The sequence below is a fragment of the Aotus nancymaae genome, unplaced genomic scaffold, assembly GCF_030222135.1.
Source record: "Aotus nancymaae isolate 86718 unplaced genomic scaffold, 86718_ANA_hifiasm-v0.15.2.pri h1tg000007l, whole genome shotgun sequence".
Classification (NCBI taxonomy): domain Eukaryota; kingdom Metazoa; phylum Chordata; class Mammalia; order Primates; family Aotidae; genus Aotus; species Aotus nancymaae.
The window spans coordinates 44,630,001-44,646,186 of record NW_026988418.1 but is presented as its reverse complement, the minus strand read 5'-3'; the positions used below and the strand labels follow the sequence as shown (position 1 = coordinate 44,646,186).

At 33.3% G+C, this 16,186-nt stretch overlaps 1 protein-coding gene across 17 annotated transcripts in view; it reads right to left on the bottom strand.

Annotated features, from left to right (window-relative positions):
* Positions 1–16,186, bottom strand: part of ADGRL2 (adhesion G protein-coupled receptor L2) — a 678,543-nt gene that overhangs the window by 144,785 nt on the left and 517,572 nt on the right. For all 17 annotated transcript variants that reach the window (XM_064372556.1, XM_064372557.1, XM_064372560.1 and 14 more), the window contains one exon: positions 12,091–12,263. In XM_064372556.1, coding sequence (XP_064228626.1) covers positions 12,091–12,163 — 73 coding nt within the window. In that variant the 5' untranslated portion in view covers positions 12,164–12,263. The remainder of the gene's footprint in view (positions 1–12,090; positions 12,264–16,186) is intronic.

The window sequence follows — 16,186 nt, the reverse complement described above, 5'->3', positions numbered from 1 at the left end:
TAGGGCCCCAAATTAAACCAAACACAAAGTTAATTCAAATAGTCAGCTGCTGTCATTTAAATGGTTACGGGGTTTTATTGTTGCTTAACATTTCTGAATGCTTTTAAATATACTTTGTTCTTCTAGTCTGTATTTAGTATTTCAGTACAAATAGAAATGGGATTAAGAAGCAAAGATTCACCAGCCTTTCAAATGGACTCACACCTACATCCAGTCTTTTGTCACTGAAGGTTTTCCACTCAATCAGTGCTATCAGTCAATTAACAATTCTGCTGAAAGAATGGAGTGACAGCTCTCAAAGGCAAGTTTTCTGGTAAATAAAGCAAGATCACAGAATCTACAGTGAGTGCCATTAATACAACAAAAGTAGGAGCTTTTGAAAGCTAACAGGGATGGTTTCTATTTGCTTAACTCTAAAACAAAGCGAAGGATTAAACGAGCTTCCTGTTGTAAGCAAACAAAAGGGAAAAGATAATGTCCAAAACACATACCTGAAGGATGGGCTCAGGAGGCCCATGCCTTTTAACTATTTTAATGATGACTGATAATCAGTCTGAATTGATAACTAAATATAGTAAGAGTTACAATTATTGTTATAATTGTTACAGGTTTTCAGTGTTCTGATAGTTAATGGTTCTCAGCAATAGCTGGTAACTTCAAAGATAAATTGTGCTATTTAAAAAATACACGCTTACGGCTGTAAACTTTTGAAGACTGTTTGAAAGTTGGAGTGTTAGCATGATTGGTCCTCCTGTACTATACACAATTTTCACTAAAAGACGAAGTAAATCTTAACATAGTTTTTCATCTAAAATCGTAATAAAGAAAATTCTGACATAAATTAGCTCTTTTGATAATTACCATTAAGTTATGCAATGTTCAGCAATATAAAGTACACTTTAAATATTCTTGAGTAACAGCCTCATGAGATAGGAAAATATATTAATGATCTGAAGCTAAATATAAAGTTCTACAGCAAGAAAACTGGACTGGCAGTTAAGCAGAGCTTGACAAAGAAACAATCTGCAGACCTTAGTTTCTTCTGTAAAATGAAAAATTCTACACTGCTAAATTCTTTAATTCCACCAAAAAAATCAAAATAAAAATACTTTGACCTCTCAGGTACCTATATAGAACTCTCTATATTAAAAATTTGCTACTAACTTACTTTTGAGAGGTTTAAAAGGCTGAAGAGTCTAATAAACTTCATTAAGAAATGTTTACTTTATAATTGGTTTTATCATAAAATTAAAACAAATCATAGCAGCACCCTATCTTTGCTGCTGAAAGAAAAGGGAAAAGGAGATTGTGCCCACTAACAAAAACAAAGAAGAAAATCTACAAAGTGAAAAACTCACTAGATAACCTTAGGTAGAGAAAACATATTTTTAATGACCACTTAACAATCAAGTACTTCCATCCTATACTCTTGATGCTAATAAGTCAAGGAATTAATACTTAGGTGAAAACAACAATTGTTAGTTGTTTAAATATATTGACTTTGAAAAATTAAGTGTAATAAAAATAAACTTTTTCTAAATAAAACATACACTTTGTACTACATTATTTTATAGTGTTACTTTAAATAATAAAACATTTGTATTAAAATGCTATTAAAAACACTGTTTCTGTGTATGATAGAGTGAAAGTAGGACAGATCAACAGGGAATAGAGGGAAATATTAGGGAGAAAGGGTCAGGCTGCATTGTTGCTCAGGGATTTTTCAAAGCAACTCACCAGATAAAAGGTCAATAGAAAGCATATAAAATAGGATTAGAAATGCAACAAAATGTAAAAAACGTTCAGTAAAGTTTCAAGGTAGCTTAGTTCCTTTTTAAATAAAATGAGTTATACAACTGAAAGTGATATTATTTCTGTATTTCAACTATGGTTGTTTGGGTTTAAAACAAACCTTGATTTTTAACAGTGGAAGTCACTGTCACGTAAAATCTTATTTTCTAGACTCAACATTTTAATAACCAAAACTCCGTAATACAGATGTCCTCTCACAGACCAGCAACCTCAGCATCACCTGGGAGCTTATTAGAAATGCAGAAGGCCCATCCCAGATTACTGAGGCAAGAATCTGCCTTTTAACAAGATCCCTGAGTGATTTATATGCACATTAAGTTTTGAGGGGCATTGTTCTAGATAAATAAGATGTTTAAAATCCAGCATGACCTCCATCATCTCTCTAGGGCAGCTGTACACATCTCTTCCTGAGTCTTTCCTCTCTCTGGATCCTAATACACATTCTTTCCTTTCCTAAATGAGCCTTCCTGCCCGTGCAATGGGTTCCATTTCCCTTCCTTCCAGCTGGAGACAAATTCAGGTATTCAACAAATCTACTAAAAGCAACCAAACAAGAAAACTGTAAAAAAAAAAAAAAAAAATACTTTGCTTAAACCAGGAAATACACTTAACCTACAGCACCTGTCTCCTTCACTTTACTTACCAACTTTTTTAAAAGCCTGTCAACATTGCCTCATCATGGCATTCTACCATATAAAAGTGGCCTCTTAAAATCCAACAGGCTTTCTATTGTAATGTGTAACTAATGTAAAGAAGTCTCTGACTTGTATTAACATACCATATTGCCTCTAACCAAAGCCTGAACTTAATACAGGCATATCTACCACCTGGCTTAGATTTTAGTACTATGAAGAGAAAAAGAAGAATCAGTAAGGGAAGAGAGAACTAATTAATGATTAATACACACAGACAAACACACACCAATTAGATACAAATAGATGGGTACAAGAACAGTAAAACACACCCTGTAAATATGCAACAAAATGAGAATTGTACTTGGATCCCTTTTTTAGATTAAATCCCTGTGCAAAAGAAAACTAGGCTTCATAGGAATCTTTTTTCCAGGAAATTCTGTTTCTTGAAACACCAAAATTCCTAAAATTCAGAACTTCATCTTCATGGTGGGATATTTTAATCATTACAATCAAGTTTTAGCTTCTCTCAGCTGTTTAACAACATAACAACTCTTAAAAATAAACTTTATTAAATATATGAGACAAAAATCATTTAGAGATGAGCACTGATATTAGAATAAGAGCAGTGACATTTTCATTCACAGTTCAATCTGTATAGATATAAACAGTGTTTTATTTCTATTGCTTTTACTTTATTTTTGTTCTTTCAATCATCATCCAGCATCTATTTTTAATTTGGCTACGTTCCAACTTCAACTACTTTGTTGGTTAAAATTTAATTCTTACTAGTTGGTTTAACATTAGTTCACTTCATTTTAAATTAACTGACCAAAGACCTTAGATCTCACGTATAAAAACGTTAATTCCCAATGGATTAAAAATTTAAATAACAACATTTAAGAGCTACAGGGAAATGCAAGTGAATAAATATTTAACTGAGATCAAGATATGCATTTTTAAGCATAAAAATAATGAAACATCTCAGAAAAGAAAATAACTATACAACAAAAAGGGAAGAAAAAAGGGTGCAATAATGCAAATGTAACAATATCTTGACAATTGTTAAATCTGCAATTAGTGTTATACTACAAATCTCTCTCTTCTGTTTGAAGATTTCATTAAAAATTTAAACAATGCAAATTAAACTAAAAGGCAAACAAATAGGTTTTCATAATAAAAATGACAAAAGGGGATTCTCATCAATAAATTGTAAAAAAAAAATAAATAATGTATTAGCAATATAAACAGAAAAGTTAGCAAAAGCAATGAACAGAAAATTCATATCAAAATGACAACTGACCAATAAATAAGTCTACAAAAATTGTTTTTGTCCTCAGAAGTATCCTCCAAATTACAAATTTAATTTTTAACAGATCCCCTTTTCTACAGATAAAAGTGTCAATTCTTTTTAAAATTTACTCTCAATGCTGGTAAAGTACATGGATTTACGTACTGGTTATCAATGTGTGCACATAGGTTTAACCCTTCAGAAAAGTCAGTTTGGAAGATGTCTATATCTCCTGTATAATTATCAGAATTCTAGAATTCTAGCCTCAGGAAATAATCAGTTGTGAAGGAAAAAAAGTATATATAGTATGTATTTTACTTATATTTGAAAGAAATTAAGTACAAATGGCTGGCAAGTAGAAAAAGGATTAAAAAATTTGTATAATTAAATAATAAATTACGATGCAGCTGTTAACATTCTAATGGCACAGTAATACTGTTTCTGATAATTAAAAGTGAAAAATATAAATATAACAGTATATGTAGACAAATAACCTAATTTTGTTTTTATACATAATTTGGCTTTATCCATAAGAAGTATGTGTATAAGGTGGAAAAACAGAAAGGAAATGTGTTGCGGCATAACAAAGTCATAGAATTATGAACCTTTTAAAAGTTTTATCTTAATTTTTTTAATTTTCTCTTTCCTCATCAAGATGTATTACATTCAAAATCAGAAGAAAAAAGACACTTTTAAGAAAAATAAGCCCTCAAAGCAAGAATTATGGCAGACATAAAAGTCAAACTCAGGAGAGTCCCATGCTGATAAGGAGAGATTATAAACGTTGTTTCTGCTTCCTGAAGTGCTGATACGTTATTCCCTTCTCAGCTTTACATTTTAGCCAAGAGATCCCAAGGCTGGGACTAGGTATTCTCCTGGAATCACTTCTGTCAAGTTGACAAAAGGAGTTCAGGAACAGGGTTGAAAGATGCCATGAGATATTCACTAATCCACATTGATGTCTAATATGTGTAGCCTGCATGGCTGTCATATGTCATTCTTTGTCTTGCAGAGGAGGGGAAAAGAAAATAAAGAGTACCATGGGGTACCAAGCATATGTTTTAGTAAGACACTCCCTTAGTAATATGGCAGATAAATCAGTTTTTTGAGACACAGCAGGTTCTACAATAGTCTTCAGATGTGTTCAATCACTTGTATTATCTTATTCTCTATTATCACAAGCTATATTAAAAAATCAAAAAGTGTATTAATTCAAAAGATGAAGAGCTTCATGAATGGTGAAATTAATGAGTAATGAGAAATTAAGAGAATTACAGTTCCACAAAATTAAGGTGCTCTAAATGCCTCCTATGCTTTTAATTAAGCTACCTGTAATATACTATTGAATCTTTCAATGTGTAACGGCAATTGTGTAAATGCCTAATACACATGTAAAATCAGTATTTCTAAAATTTACTCTAGTATGGAAGACCTAATAACCTCTTTCCTTTTAGTAAATTATTATTTAATAATAAATTTATTTATTAAATATTTGATATGGTCTTTTCTGTCAGAAAATGCAGGCTTACAGGAATTAAACAGCCACACAATGTTTTTGAGGTCTACTGGGTGACTGTTGTAAATGGCATACATATGTGAAACACTTTTCCACCAACAATAGACCTATGGGTGAATCCACACAAATTGTGGATAAACAAACTTTTTCCATGAATAAAGAAAGGCAAAGAGGTTGGAACCAAGAAGAAAGTATAAGGAAAAGTGGGAAGGAAAAAAATCAACAATCAAACACCTGAACTTTATCGTCATTTATGAAGCATGGCATATTCTAACACTAAATATTGGTATCAAAGATGACCAAAGTATAATTCAAATTAACTTTTGAAAAGATGCCAGTGTATCCTATTAAGCTTAATTTTATTTTTGGCAATTTTGAGTGACATTTGAAACATAATTAACTTCATCTTGAATGCTGATAGTGATACTATAATAATTTGATTTTTACAAGAGAAGAAACAACGTCATACAATTTGAAAAGGCTAAAGATTTATATTTTTAAAACTGAATTATCACTACCTATAGAGAAGAAAGCTGCTGCAATCAAATTACAATATACTCATGAAACACAATAAATATCTAAAGTGTCCTAAGAGCAATGCAGCTATTTTCTTTAGGAGTAAAATCACGTTGGTCTAAAGTAAAAACATAAAATAATTTTTTTGGCCGGATGCGGTACCTCACGCCTGTAATTCCAGCACTTTGGGAGGCCGAGGCAGGCAGATCACAAGGGTCAGGAGTTCGAGACCAGCCTGGCCAATATGGTGAAACCCCATCTCTACTAAAAATACAAAAATTAGCCGGGTGTGTTGATAGACGCCTGTATTCCCAGCTCCTTGGGAGGCTGAGGCAGGAGAATCGCTTGAACCCGGGAGGCAGAGGTTGCAGTGAGCTGATATCACACCACTGCACTCCAGTCTGAGTGACAGAGCAAAACTCCATCTCAAATAAAAATTTTAAAAAAGAATATCTTTTTAAAAATGTATTGCTTTAGATGGATGTTAATTTACATTATTTGTGAATTTAAAAAATAAAGTTAACATATGCTATGCAGCAAGCACAGATATACAATTCCTATTAATTAAATGGGAGTTGTGACTCCCATTAGGTTTATAGTAAATTCCCAAGTACTTTGCTGAAAATTTGCCTCCTAGACTTCAACAAATCAAATATACTGACGTGAACAAAAGTAATCAATTGTTAGATTGGGAAATCTGAAGTCCCCACAGTAAGTCAATTCAGTGTTATCATAGCAATGGCCATGTAGTTATTCTCAACAAGAACAAAACAAGAGTATTTCAGTGAAAAGAGACAAATTGAAGGGAGAGTTTTAAGAGCTCTACTAAACAGAGCATTTATCCCTAACAGGAAAAATATGTTTTTTTCCAATTTGGTGTAAACTTTTCAAAATTTTTTTTCTTAGTACAGTGTTGAAAAGAGAAAAAAAAAAATCCCTTTTTGAAGACTAAAATTATTCTCAAGAAGCCTAATCAGAGGCATAAAGAACAATCTGCAAAGATATAGATGCAAAGTCCCAAGAAACAACTGGTTACTAACTTCTGAATCATAACCAATAAACTCATCATTTTTTCCAAAAATACTTTTGAAAAAGTTGTACCATGTCTACACGAATGCACCCCTACCCTCACCACAACCACCCCCACACACATACAATATGCAGTGGCTCTTAAAAGTGTGATGCTGAGCAACACCATCAGCATCACCCTGCAATTTGTTGGAAATGCTAACTAATGCTTCCGCCCCATCCCACATCTTCCAGGTGATTCTGCTGCACCTGAAGTTTGAGAACCACTGCAATACTTTATTTCATATCCATGCTGTTCTCTCTCCTTAGATTATTTTTTTTCCTTCATCATCATGCTCACCACTGCCTTTACCAGCTTACTCAGCTTATATGGACACACAGCTCACGTATCACCACCACTTCCAGCTACGAGAATTTCCTGACATACATCCAACCATCCAACTACTGCTCATCCCAATGCCTCTGTGAATATCATTATTATGGCACTTATCACACTCTTATTACAACTGCTCATTGTCCTTTCCCTCATTATACAGACTATGAACCTATTCAAAGATTTATTCTATTTATGTGCTGGCTATGGATTGAGTGCTTACTATAAGCCAGGCATTGTTTAGGCACTTGAAGACATCGATGAACAACAACAAAATATCCCTGTCCTTGTGAAGCTGGCATACTCTGTGTGTGTGTGTGTACATGCACATATATACAAGTATGTGTATATATGTACAGATTTTGTTATATGTGTGTGTAAATCAAAGAATGAAAGGAAAAAGGAGGAATGAATACAGTAATCTGAATTATTTTAATCTTTCTTAAATTAAACCTTGGAGAATAAAGTTACTAATCCTTTTACCAAATTCAGACTATTCTGAAGGAAATACCTATATGCCAGAAATGGTTTTCACTATTTCATATTTAACGCCTAAGTCTGCCTTTCTTTTCGTCTACCCAAATAGGAAAAAGACCCTACAGACACATATTTTTTTTGAGACAGAGTTTCACTCTTGTTGCCCAGGCTGGAGTACAATGGTGTGATCTTGACTCACTGCAACCTCCACTTCCCGGGTTCAAGCAATTCTTCTGCCTCAGCCTCCCAAGTAGCTGGGATTACAGGCATGCCCCACCACTCCTAGCTAATTTTGTATTTTTAGTAGAGATGGAGTTTCTCCATGTTGGTCAGACTAGTCTGGAACTCCTGACTTCAGGTGATCCTCTGGCCTTGGCCTCCAGCCCCAGACATGTATTTTTCAGAGCGATAACATTAACTCAAGTCATTATAAAATGTACTTAGGGAACTTAAAAGCAGAGTGAAAACTGGCAAGAAACTATTTCTACAACTGTGTTATTGTATTTTCTTGGTTTATATAAACTAAATACATAAAGTTGTTTCTGGCATATCTCACATTTGTACCTAGTGTAACATTTTTCTTTGAAGTAAGGATAACCAACAATGTAATTTGAGGTAATTAAGTAAAATTTTGACTAATAAAATCTAATTACATATTCACTGCATAAAGAATTCAACCTGAAATCCACATTACCGATTTTGCTGAAGAAGTACTATTATTTGTAACTTGTCACTTGAGCAAGACTTCATATGTCTGACTTACGCTTGCCAAGGCTCCATTATATAGCATAATTTAATTATCTAGGACACAGAAATTCAATTTACTTTCTACTTACTGACTATGCTTATAAAAATTGGCCAAAAGAATCAAAGCATACCAGTCTCTCAACAAAACAGAATTTTAAAGAGTTTGAGATTGGTTCTCTAGAAATAAAATCAATTATAAGAAAAATTTACAAAATATTTTGAAAGTCTGGTCTGTATAAAATCATTTTTATTTGGAAATTCTAAACATAATATTCAAAAATACACTGTAGGAAAGGCTTAAAGAATACATAAAATATTAATCCTATTTTAAAGAAATAGGTAAATTTTAATGGGTAAGACTTGATTCAAGACAGATAGAGATAGGCAGATAAAACAATTAAAGCTTTGTATAATAAGCTTTTACCATGTTAAAACTTTAAAAATTCTTAGTGATTTGCTCTTTCATTTTTATACAAAATATGACATTTACAATGATTGCCTGAACACAGAGTAAGTCCTTATGAATTTGGAAATGTATGTCTCATTATGTACAGATGTAAACCCAATTCAAAATTATGTGAAGCCTTTAAAATCACATACCAAGGTAAAATATAACTGTAAACAGGAGGAAAAAAAAGGTCCAAAAAGAAAGGCATATCCCATGGCTATTCTACTATATACATGCTTGTTTTTTAAACAAAATCTTAATTAGTTGCCATTACTTAAAAATCCTAATGTTTGGTTTCTACTGAAAGTCAGAAAAACTGGAAAACCAAGCAAACTACTAGAATGGTAATCACAGGTCCTCAAGGCACCAACAGGTATTTAAGGTTTCAATCCCTGCACAAGACCATGAGCTTCTCAAGAGTAAGAACTGTGCTTTCAAGCATGTTTATAGCAGCACAATTCAAAATTGCAAAATTGTGGACCCAAGCCAAATGCCCATCAATCAGTGAGTGGACAAAGAAACTGTGGGTGTGTGTGTGTGTGTGTGTGTGTGTGTGTGTGTATGGAATACTACTAAGCCATACCAAGGAGTGAATTAGCAGTATTTGCAATGACCTGGATAAGACTAGAGACTATTATTCAAAGTGAAGTAACTCAGGAATGGAAAACCAAACATCTCATCTTCTCACTGACATGTTGGTTCTAAGGTATGAGGACAAAAAGGCATAAGAATGATACAATGAACTTTGGGGAGTTGGGCAGAAGAGTGGGAGGGGGCAAGGGATAAAAGACAACATATATGGTACAGTGTTTACTGCTCGGGTAATGGCTGCACCAGGATCTCACAAATCACCAAACAACTTACTCATGTAACCAAATACTACCTGTCCCCCAACAACTTACAGAAAAATAAAAAATAAAACAAAAAAAGAACTGTGTCTTGGGCATTATTTTTTCCTTGTGTATTTTTGAATCCTAAGCACGCAGCTCAATTTAATCACTCAGTAATCGAGGAAAGAGGGAAAAACCACCTAGGAAAACTTATTTGAGTTTATCTGCAAGAACCTAGGAAATGGTACAAAAAGAACTAATCTCTGTAAGATGTTAAAAGATTACAATCATGTAAGGGCCCAGAAAAAAACACAGTGGCTGAATGGTTAAATTTATATATGCCTTCCTATGCCTTCTTACCTAACGTTGATTGGCTTTCTCTATAGGTGTTCACAGAGTATTATCTGCTTTGTGACAATAAAGGACTATCACGTCATGTAAAACTTTCTAAGAGAAACTCATGTGATGCTGGATCAATGTTCTAACAGTGTGTATTAACTGTGTATACTCTTACAATTAGCCATATGGGTTCGTCTCAGGTTCTTTCTACCCATAGGAGGGAAGTGCTTCAGAAGCAATACCCCCTGGCCTGATGTGCCAAAAATGAAATTTCTCCTAAGAGCAGATATGAAGACTGACCTGATAGATTACACTGAAAATAAAGCTGCAGTATCTCATGAAAAAAGTCTCTGCTTGCTACCCCACCCCTACTGAGTTAAGCTACTGTGCAAGCAAAGTGGTCTCTAACCTGATTGGAAATTTTTTCATTATGTGGACTAATTAGCCATTGGCCCACACCAAGAATCTTTTTTAAATGTATAAAAACATTCAAACATAACAGCAGGAATTCAGTTAAGTTTTTTTTTCCCCAAAAATGAGATGCAAAATAATCAGAATACACACAAGATTTTCACAACAATCTAAGCTCGAAATTTGTATTATTAAACACAATTCCTGTTCGCTGTTTATCACTATCTATTATTCATTCAGATATATTGCATATCATGTTAGATATGATGCATCTTCAACTATAAAGCAAAGAGCAATGTCATCTGAAAATAAAATATTAACCGAAAGATTGTAACTTCCAAGTGTGACTTAAATCCAAGTGAATACTATTTACTTTCTGAACACAGAAATTCTTATTTTAGGTATTTCTAAATTGGTTATTTAAATTATATTACATTATATCAATATATTGAATGTAGGCAACTGGAGAGACAAGGAGAACATGATAAAATGTAACTTTGGAACAAGCAATTCAAGTAAAATTCAGCAAAATTAAAATGTTAACATTTTGAGCTTATTACAAAGACAGTAGGATAATATGCTTCTATTAGTTGACAGAATGCCCCTTCTCCATCTATCATTTTAATAATAGGTATAAATGAGATCACTTAAAAGTACATATAAAATCAATTTTTAAATTCTTAAACATTTTTTCAAGAATATTTAATAGGAATTTTTTAAAATCCATTATATTTTACAGGCATTTCTCAGAGATTTTATACCCTTCACAAATTTTACAAGATTAATACATTTTCATGCCAATAACTGCCACCATCAACTAGCTATAAAATTTATACATCTTAGCTCCATAATAACTTCTAGCCTGCTCTAAAAAAACACCTGGATGTGTATTGTTTTCATATGGAAAGAATATTTAAGACTAAAAAAAAATGGATACCAGAAATCTATACAGTAGTTAATAAATGATGATTCCACAATTATTTCATTAGGCTTCAAAAGTATATTTACTTTTTTAAAAATCAGGTCTGAATTGAAAACTACAGTCATTACTATTTCTAGATTTAAAATAATTTTTAATGCAATAATGCTTAAGAAAAATTCCACATCTATTTTTAACTACAAGGAAATAGTTATATTTCTACAAATTTAACATTATTATATGCATATATATATATACGCATGCATATATATAGCTAAAGATACAGACAACATAAAAAAATGAACTATTATTAAAAAGCAAGTTTTTGTAAAAGACTAAAAATTTTAATTTAGGAGTTTTAGAATTATGCCCACACTTCAGCAAATAAAGATGTAACTAAAGATGAAAGAGTTTCCACAAAATATCTTCCATTTTACTAAAACAAATGTAGTGAATAAATGTAAAATGTATAGTAAAACAGAGCTTTCATTTAGTTCCCTCAGAATTATTTAGAATGGTTATGTTTCACAAATGTATGTAAAATATAAATTCATGTATCGAGCGCTTTCTATACTGTATCTATATAATCAAAAGAACTCAACCACCTAATAAGGAATTCAATATTCAGAAAATCATTTTAACACCCATTTTTAAAATAATAAATGAATATTCTAGCTACTTCCATATAAAGAATATTGTATAGCTCAAGTGCTCCTGGATTTAAAAAACAAAATTTAAGTTGGATCTTACCTTCTGTATTCGGTAAGAAGCTGATTACAATGATAAACCACAGACTTCTCATTCTGCAACCAGAAGACACCATTATTGATCCCTTTAAATATTTTCTTTGTATTCCTTAATGAATCTAGTTATAAATGCCCAGCTTTATCAAAACCAGCAGTCTGCATCATTGATCTTCATATCTGAAAAACAAACAAATCCATCATTTACTCTATGGTCTTTCTACATCACAAAAAGAAAAATGCAGAAATGACAATTATCTCTCTCTGTTCCTCCCTCCCTCTCCTAAGTATAAAAACATATTTTGATTCTATATCCTATATGGAAGCTGCTCCTATATACTGGATATCTGAAGCTTACATTCTGAAAAGAGTCAAAGCCCAAAAAGTGTTGACTGCCTTTTTGATAGTCAAATTGCGAAAATTTGTACACGGCAAAATAATTCTATATACAAAGGGATTCTTAAAATGCCACATTCCTAAACACCAAACTGGACTGTTATTTCCCTTACTGCTAAGTATTCATAGCCCTTATGAATCTAGTTCACCAAACTGGAGAATGTACAAAAACTTCAGGAGTGTAACTTAGTGTTTCTCAGCTCCTAAGATCACATGAGATCAGGTCATTCGCTGGGTTCTCTCCAAGTGTTTTACTTCTTTCTAGGGTTGTGTGAAGAATCACAGCAAACATTGGGCTTATAATACACATAAAATGAAGCCATTTCCCAAATATATGTACAGCCTCCTGATTTAGCCTCTGAGGGAAAAGAAATTACAAGCTTTGGTCAGGTGTGGTGGCTCATACCTGTAATCCCAGCACCTTGGGAGGCCGAAGCAGGTGGATCACCTGAGGTCAGGAGTTCGAGACCAGCCTGGGGAACATGGTGAAACCCCATCTCTACTAAAAATACAAAATTAGCCAGACGTGGTGGCACACGCCTGTGATCCTAGCTGCTCAGGAGGTTGAGGCAGGAGAATCGCTTGAACCCAGGAGGCGGAGGTTGCAGTGAGCCAAGATGGCACCATTGCACTCCAGCCTGGGCAACGAGAGCGAAACTCCATCTCAAAAAAAAAAAAAAGAAATTATAAATTTTTCTGTTAAAGGAATATATTACAGTTCTCTTTGTGTTTGTTTTCTATTATTTTCTTCTAAGTAATACTCTTACCAAGTGTTCTCCAGTCGTCCTTACCCTGCTGCAATGCAACTAAAAAGTTTTATAAAGTGCAGCAGTGAGGAAACTCTTCTCTCCCTTTCTGAAGTTGTGTGTATAACTCAATAAAACAAACTCATTACATCATTTTGATGCTGTCACTAAAGCATGGAGAAAATTTAGAAAACAAAATTTTCCTGGTAACTTGAGTTCTTGCACATTATCTGACCTACTGTGCATTTACTACATGCTTCATGTAGCGTGTCATATGAGATGCTATTAGCAGTACACTACATTCTACTATCAGTTCATTATAATGCAACCTGAATGGAAAAGCAGGCAGATGTTAAATGGTTTGAAACACTTATTGTCTATAAAGGTACTATCTTGCTTTACTAAGAATACAACAAAAATAATGTAAGAAATTAATCTGAAATTATTCAGGCCCACAATTTCAGAGATGTAAATGCTTTCCTAAATATCTCTTTATGACCCAGTATTTGCCCAAGTTTTAGCTCTCTCTGAAAGCCCTGAAGATATGGGGGAGGGGAAGTATTGTGCCATTTAAGAACACACCTCAGACGCTTATCTGTCCAAAGAAAAAAAATACACAACAAAGGAAAACGCAAACTTCCTCAAAAAGAAGAATAATGTATCAAAAATTAATCTGATGGAGATATATGACACACATCTCTGCAAAACTAGCTGGCTGGCTCTGTACATTTTTCACTCTGAGCTCCCAGACTACTCAAAAGTAGCCAAAACCAAAAGTGAACCTGTAGTTTACAACTGCTATAGCAATGCTGCTGCCTTAAAACTCAAAGTTATTCTATATAAAGCATTTTAAAAAGTCAGATAATCTCATGGCTTGTCACATTCCAAAGGCCATGAATGAACAATTTCTTATATCCGTACAGTCTGTTCAATGATCTGATCAAGCAATCAGAATAATTTAAATGTGCAGATGAAGTGCATTACTGCTACAAGTAAAATTAAGTCAGCCTTTGGACTGCTCTGGATTTCAAGCAAAGAATTTTTACTGTCCAGGTTTTTGTTGTAATAATGGGTATTTTGATTTCAATGAGCTGGTGCCTACAGGCAGCCTCCCCACATGCTCAACTCTTGCACACGTTTCCACTTTCTTAAAGTGATCCAAGATCAGTCTGTCTTCAGTCATCCGCTATTTAAAAGAGCCCTTGTTTGTGGGAAGAAAGAGGAAGGAAGAAATCAGGGACTGATGACTGCCTTGTAGGAAACAGCTGCCAAGATAGGAAAACCTCTGTTAGTGAAGGGAAAAAGGAGGAGGAAACCACACAATCAAGACCTCTATTGTGGTCTTTGGCCAGGACAGAATACCTCATGAAAAATTTTATATACTAAAAATTAAGTGTATTCTTAAGGTTTGAGAATGTGAAACACAATTTTAAAAGTACACACCATTCAATTATGAGACTTAGTGTAAGTGATTGTTTCTGATAAATAGAAACAGATTCTAGAACAAATAAAATCAAGGCTTCTTTTATTAAAATAAAGCTTAAGTCAATCTGCCTGTGCATTGAATAAGTGAAAAGAATATCGAATTTATTTTTATCATTCTACAACCTGTGCCCAATCACTTTTACATCAAATAAAATTATTTCCAAAAGCCCAAGCGTTATGTGCAATTTGGAAACTAAGTCAAAAGATTTTACTGCTGTGATCCAAGTTTTAAACAACCTTCCATTAAACAAATGTTAACGAAAACTGAAATACCTAACAAACCACAGTCAGCTAAGAATAGAACAAATAAATAATCAACTATGATGAAACTAATCCCAAGGAGAGATTCCTTCTAAATAATACTAGAGCCAAAGGACACTCACTGGCATAGATATAGCTAATATTTGTCCTTCAAATTCTGTAACTTTGCTCAATAACAGCATTTCACAAAGCAAACCAGAAACAAGTAACAAAACCAGAAAAGGGCTGTTAAATTTCCTTTCAACAAATAAAAAATAAATGATTTCCACATTAAAAACCTTCTTTCGGTTTTTTAAAAACCTTTTTCCAAGAACATCAAAGAGCTTAGGATGAAGTGGGGGAGGAACTGGGAGTGTAGAAGAGTGCTCCATGATGAAGCTCCTGGTAATGCTTGCTATGTAACAGTTCATTTCTTAGTAAAAACAGACACTGCATATTTCTACTTAAACTATAAATGACTATGACTTTCAAAAATCCAAACCACTTCTAACAAACAACCCACTCCCACCTCTGCTTTTTCCTTATCCTTCAAATAAGATTCAAACAATTTCTTCCTAATCTTGTTCCTATAAACCACAACTCATTGTCTACCAAACCTCTGTCATGATTTTTTTTAGATCTAAGTATCCTATTACTCTGTCATGTAAAAAGTCAATTAATGCATCATTACTACCAAACCTTCCAAAGCTCAACAGTGACTTCCAGGAATATGCTTCAGCCGTGCATCCCAACAGCCCTCAAGATCTTATACACTACTTGCAATGTACAGTCAGCTGTAGTCTTTCAGACAGTAATCTGCTTACATTTATTAGCTGCATTAAATGTCCCGTGCCTAAAACTGTCAGCAAAATTATTTAAAAGGACAACATCACTAACTAATTTTAAGTCACCTATTTGCATTACATTACAAGGAAATCACATCTAGCCTTACTATGTGATGAGGCTTATTTAGCAAATAAAGAAAAAATAAAATGCTTACCGATAAACATCAGTGAAAGAAATAAAGTATAACATGTTTCCAGTTAATGAGGGCAAAAGAAAATTAAACTACTGTTTTCTAAAACTGGTTAACTAACGTTGATATTCTACTAGGAACAAAGCCATCATAAGGATTGCTATCTAAAGCTTTATTTTTGATTTCTACTCATGGACAGTAAACTACTGCAAACACTACATATTAAGTGCAAAAAACAATTATAAGCACAAAGAGAAAAG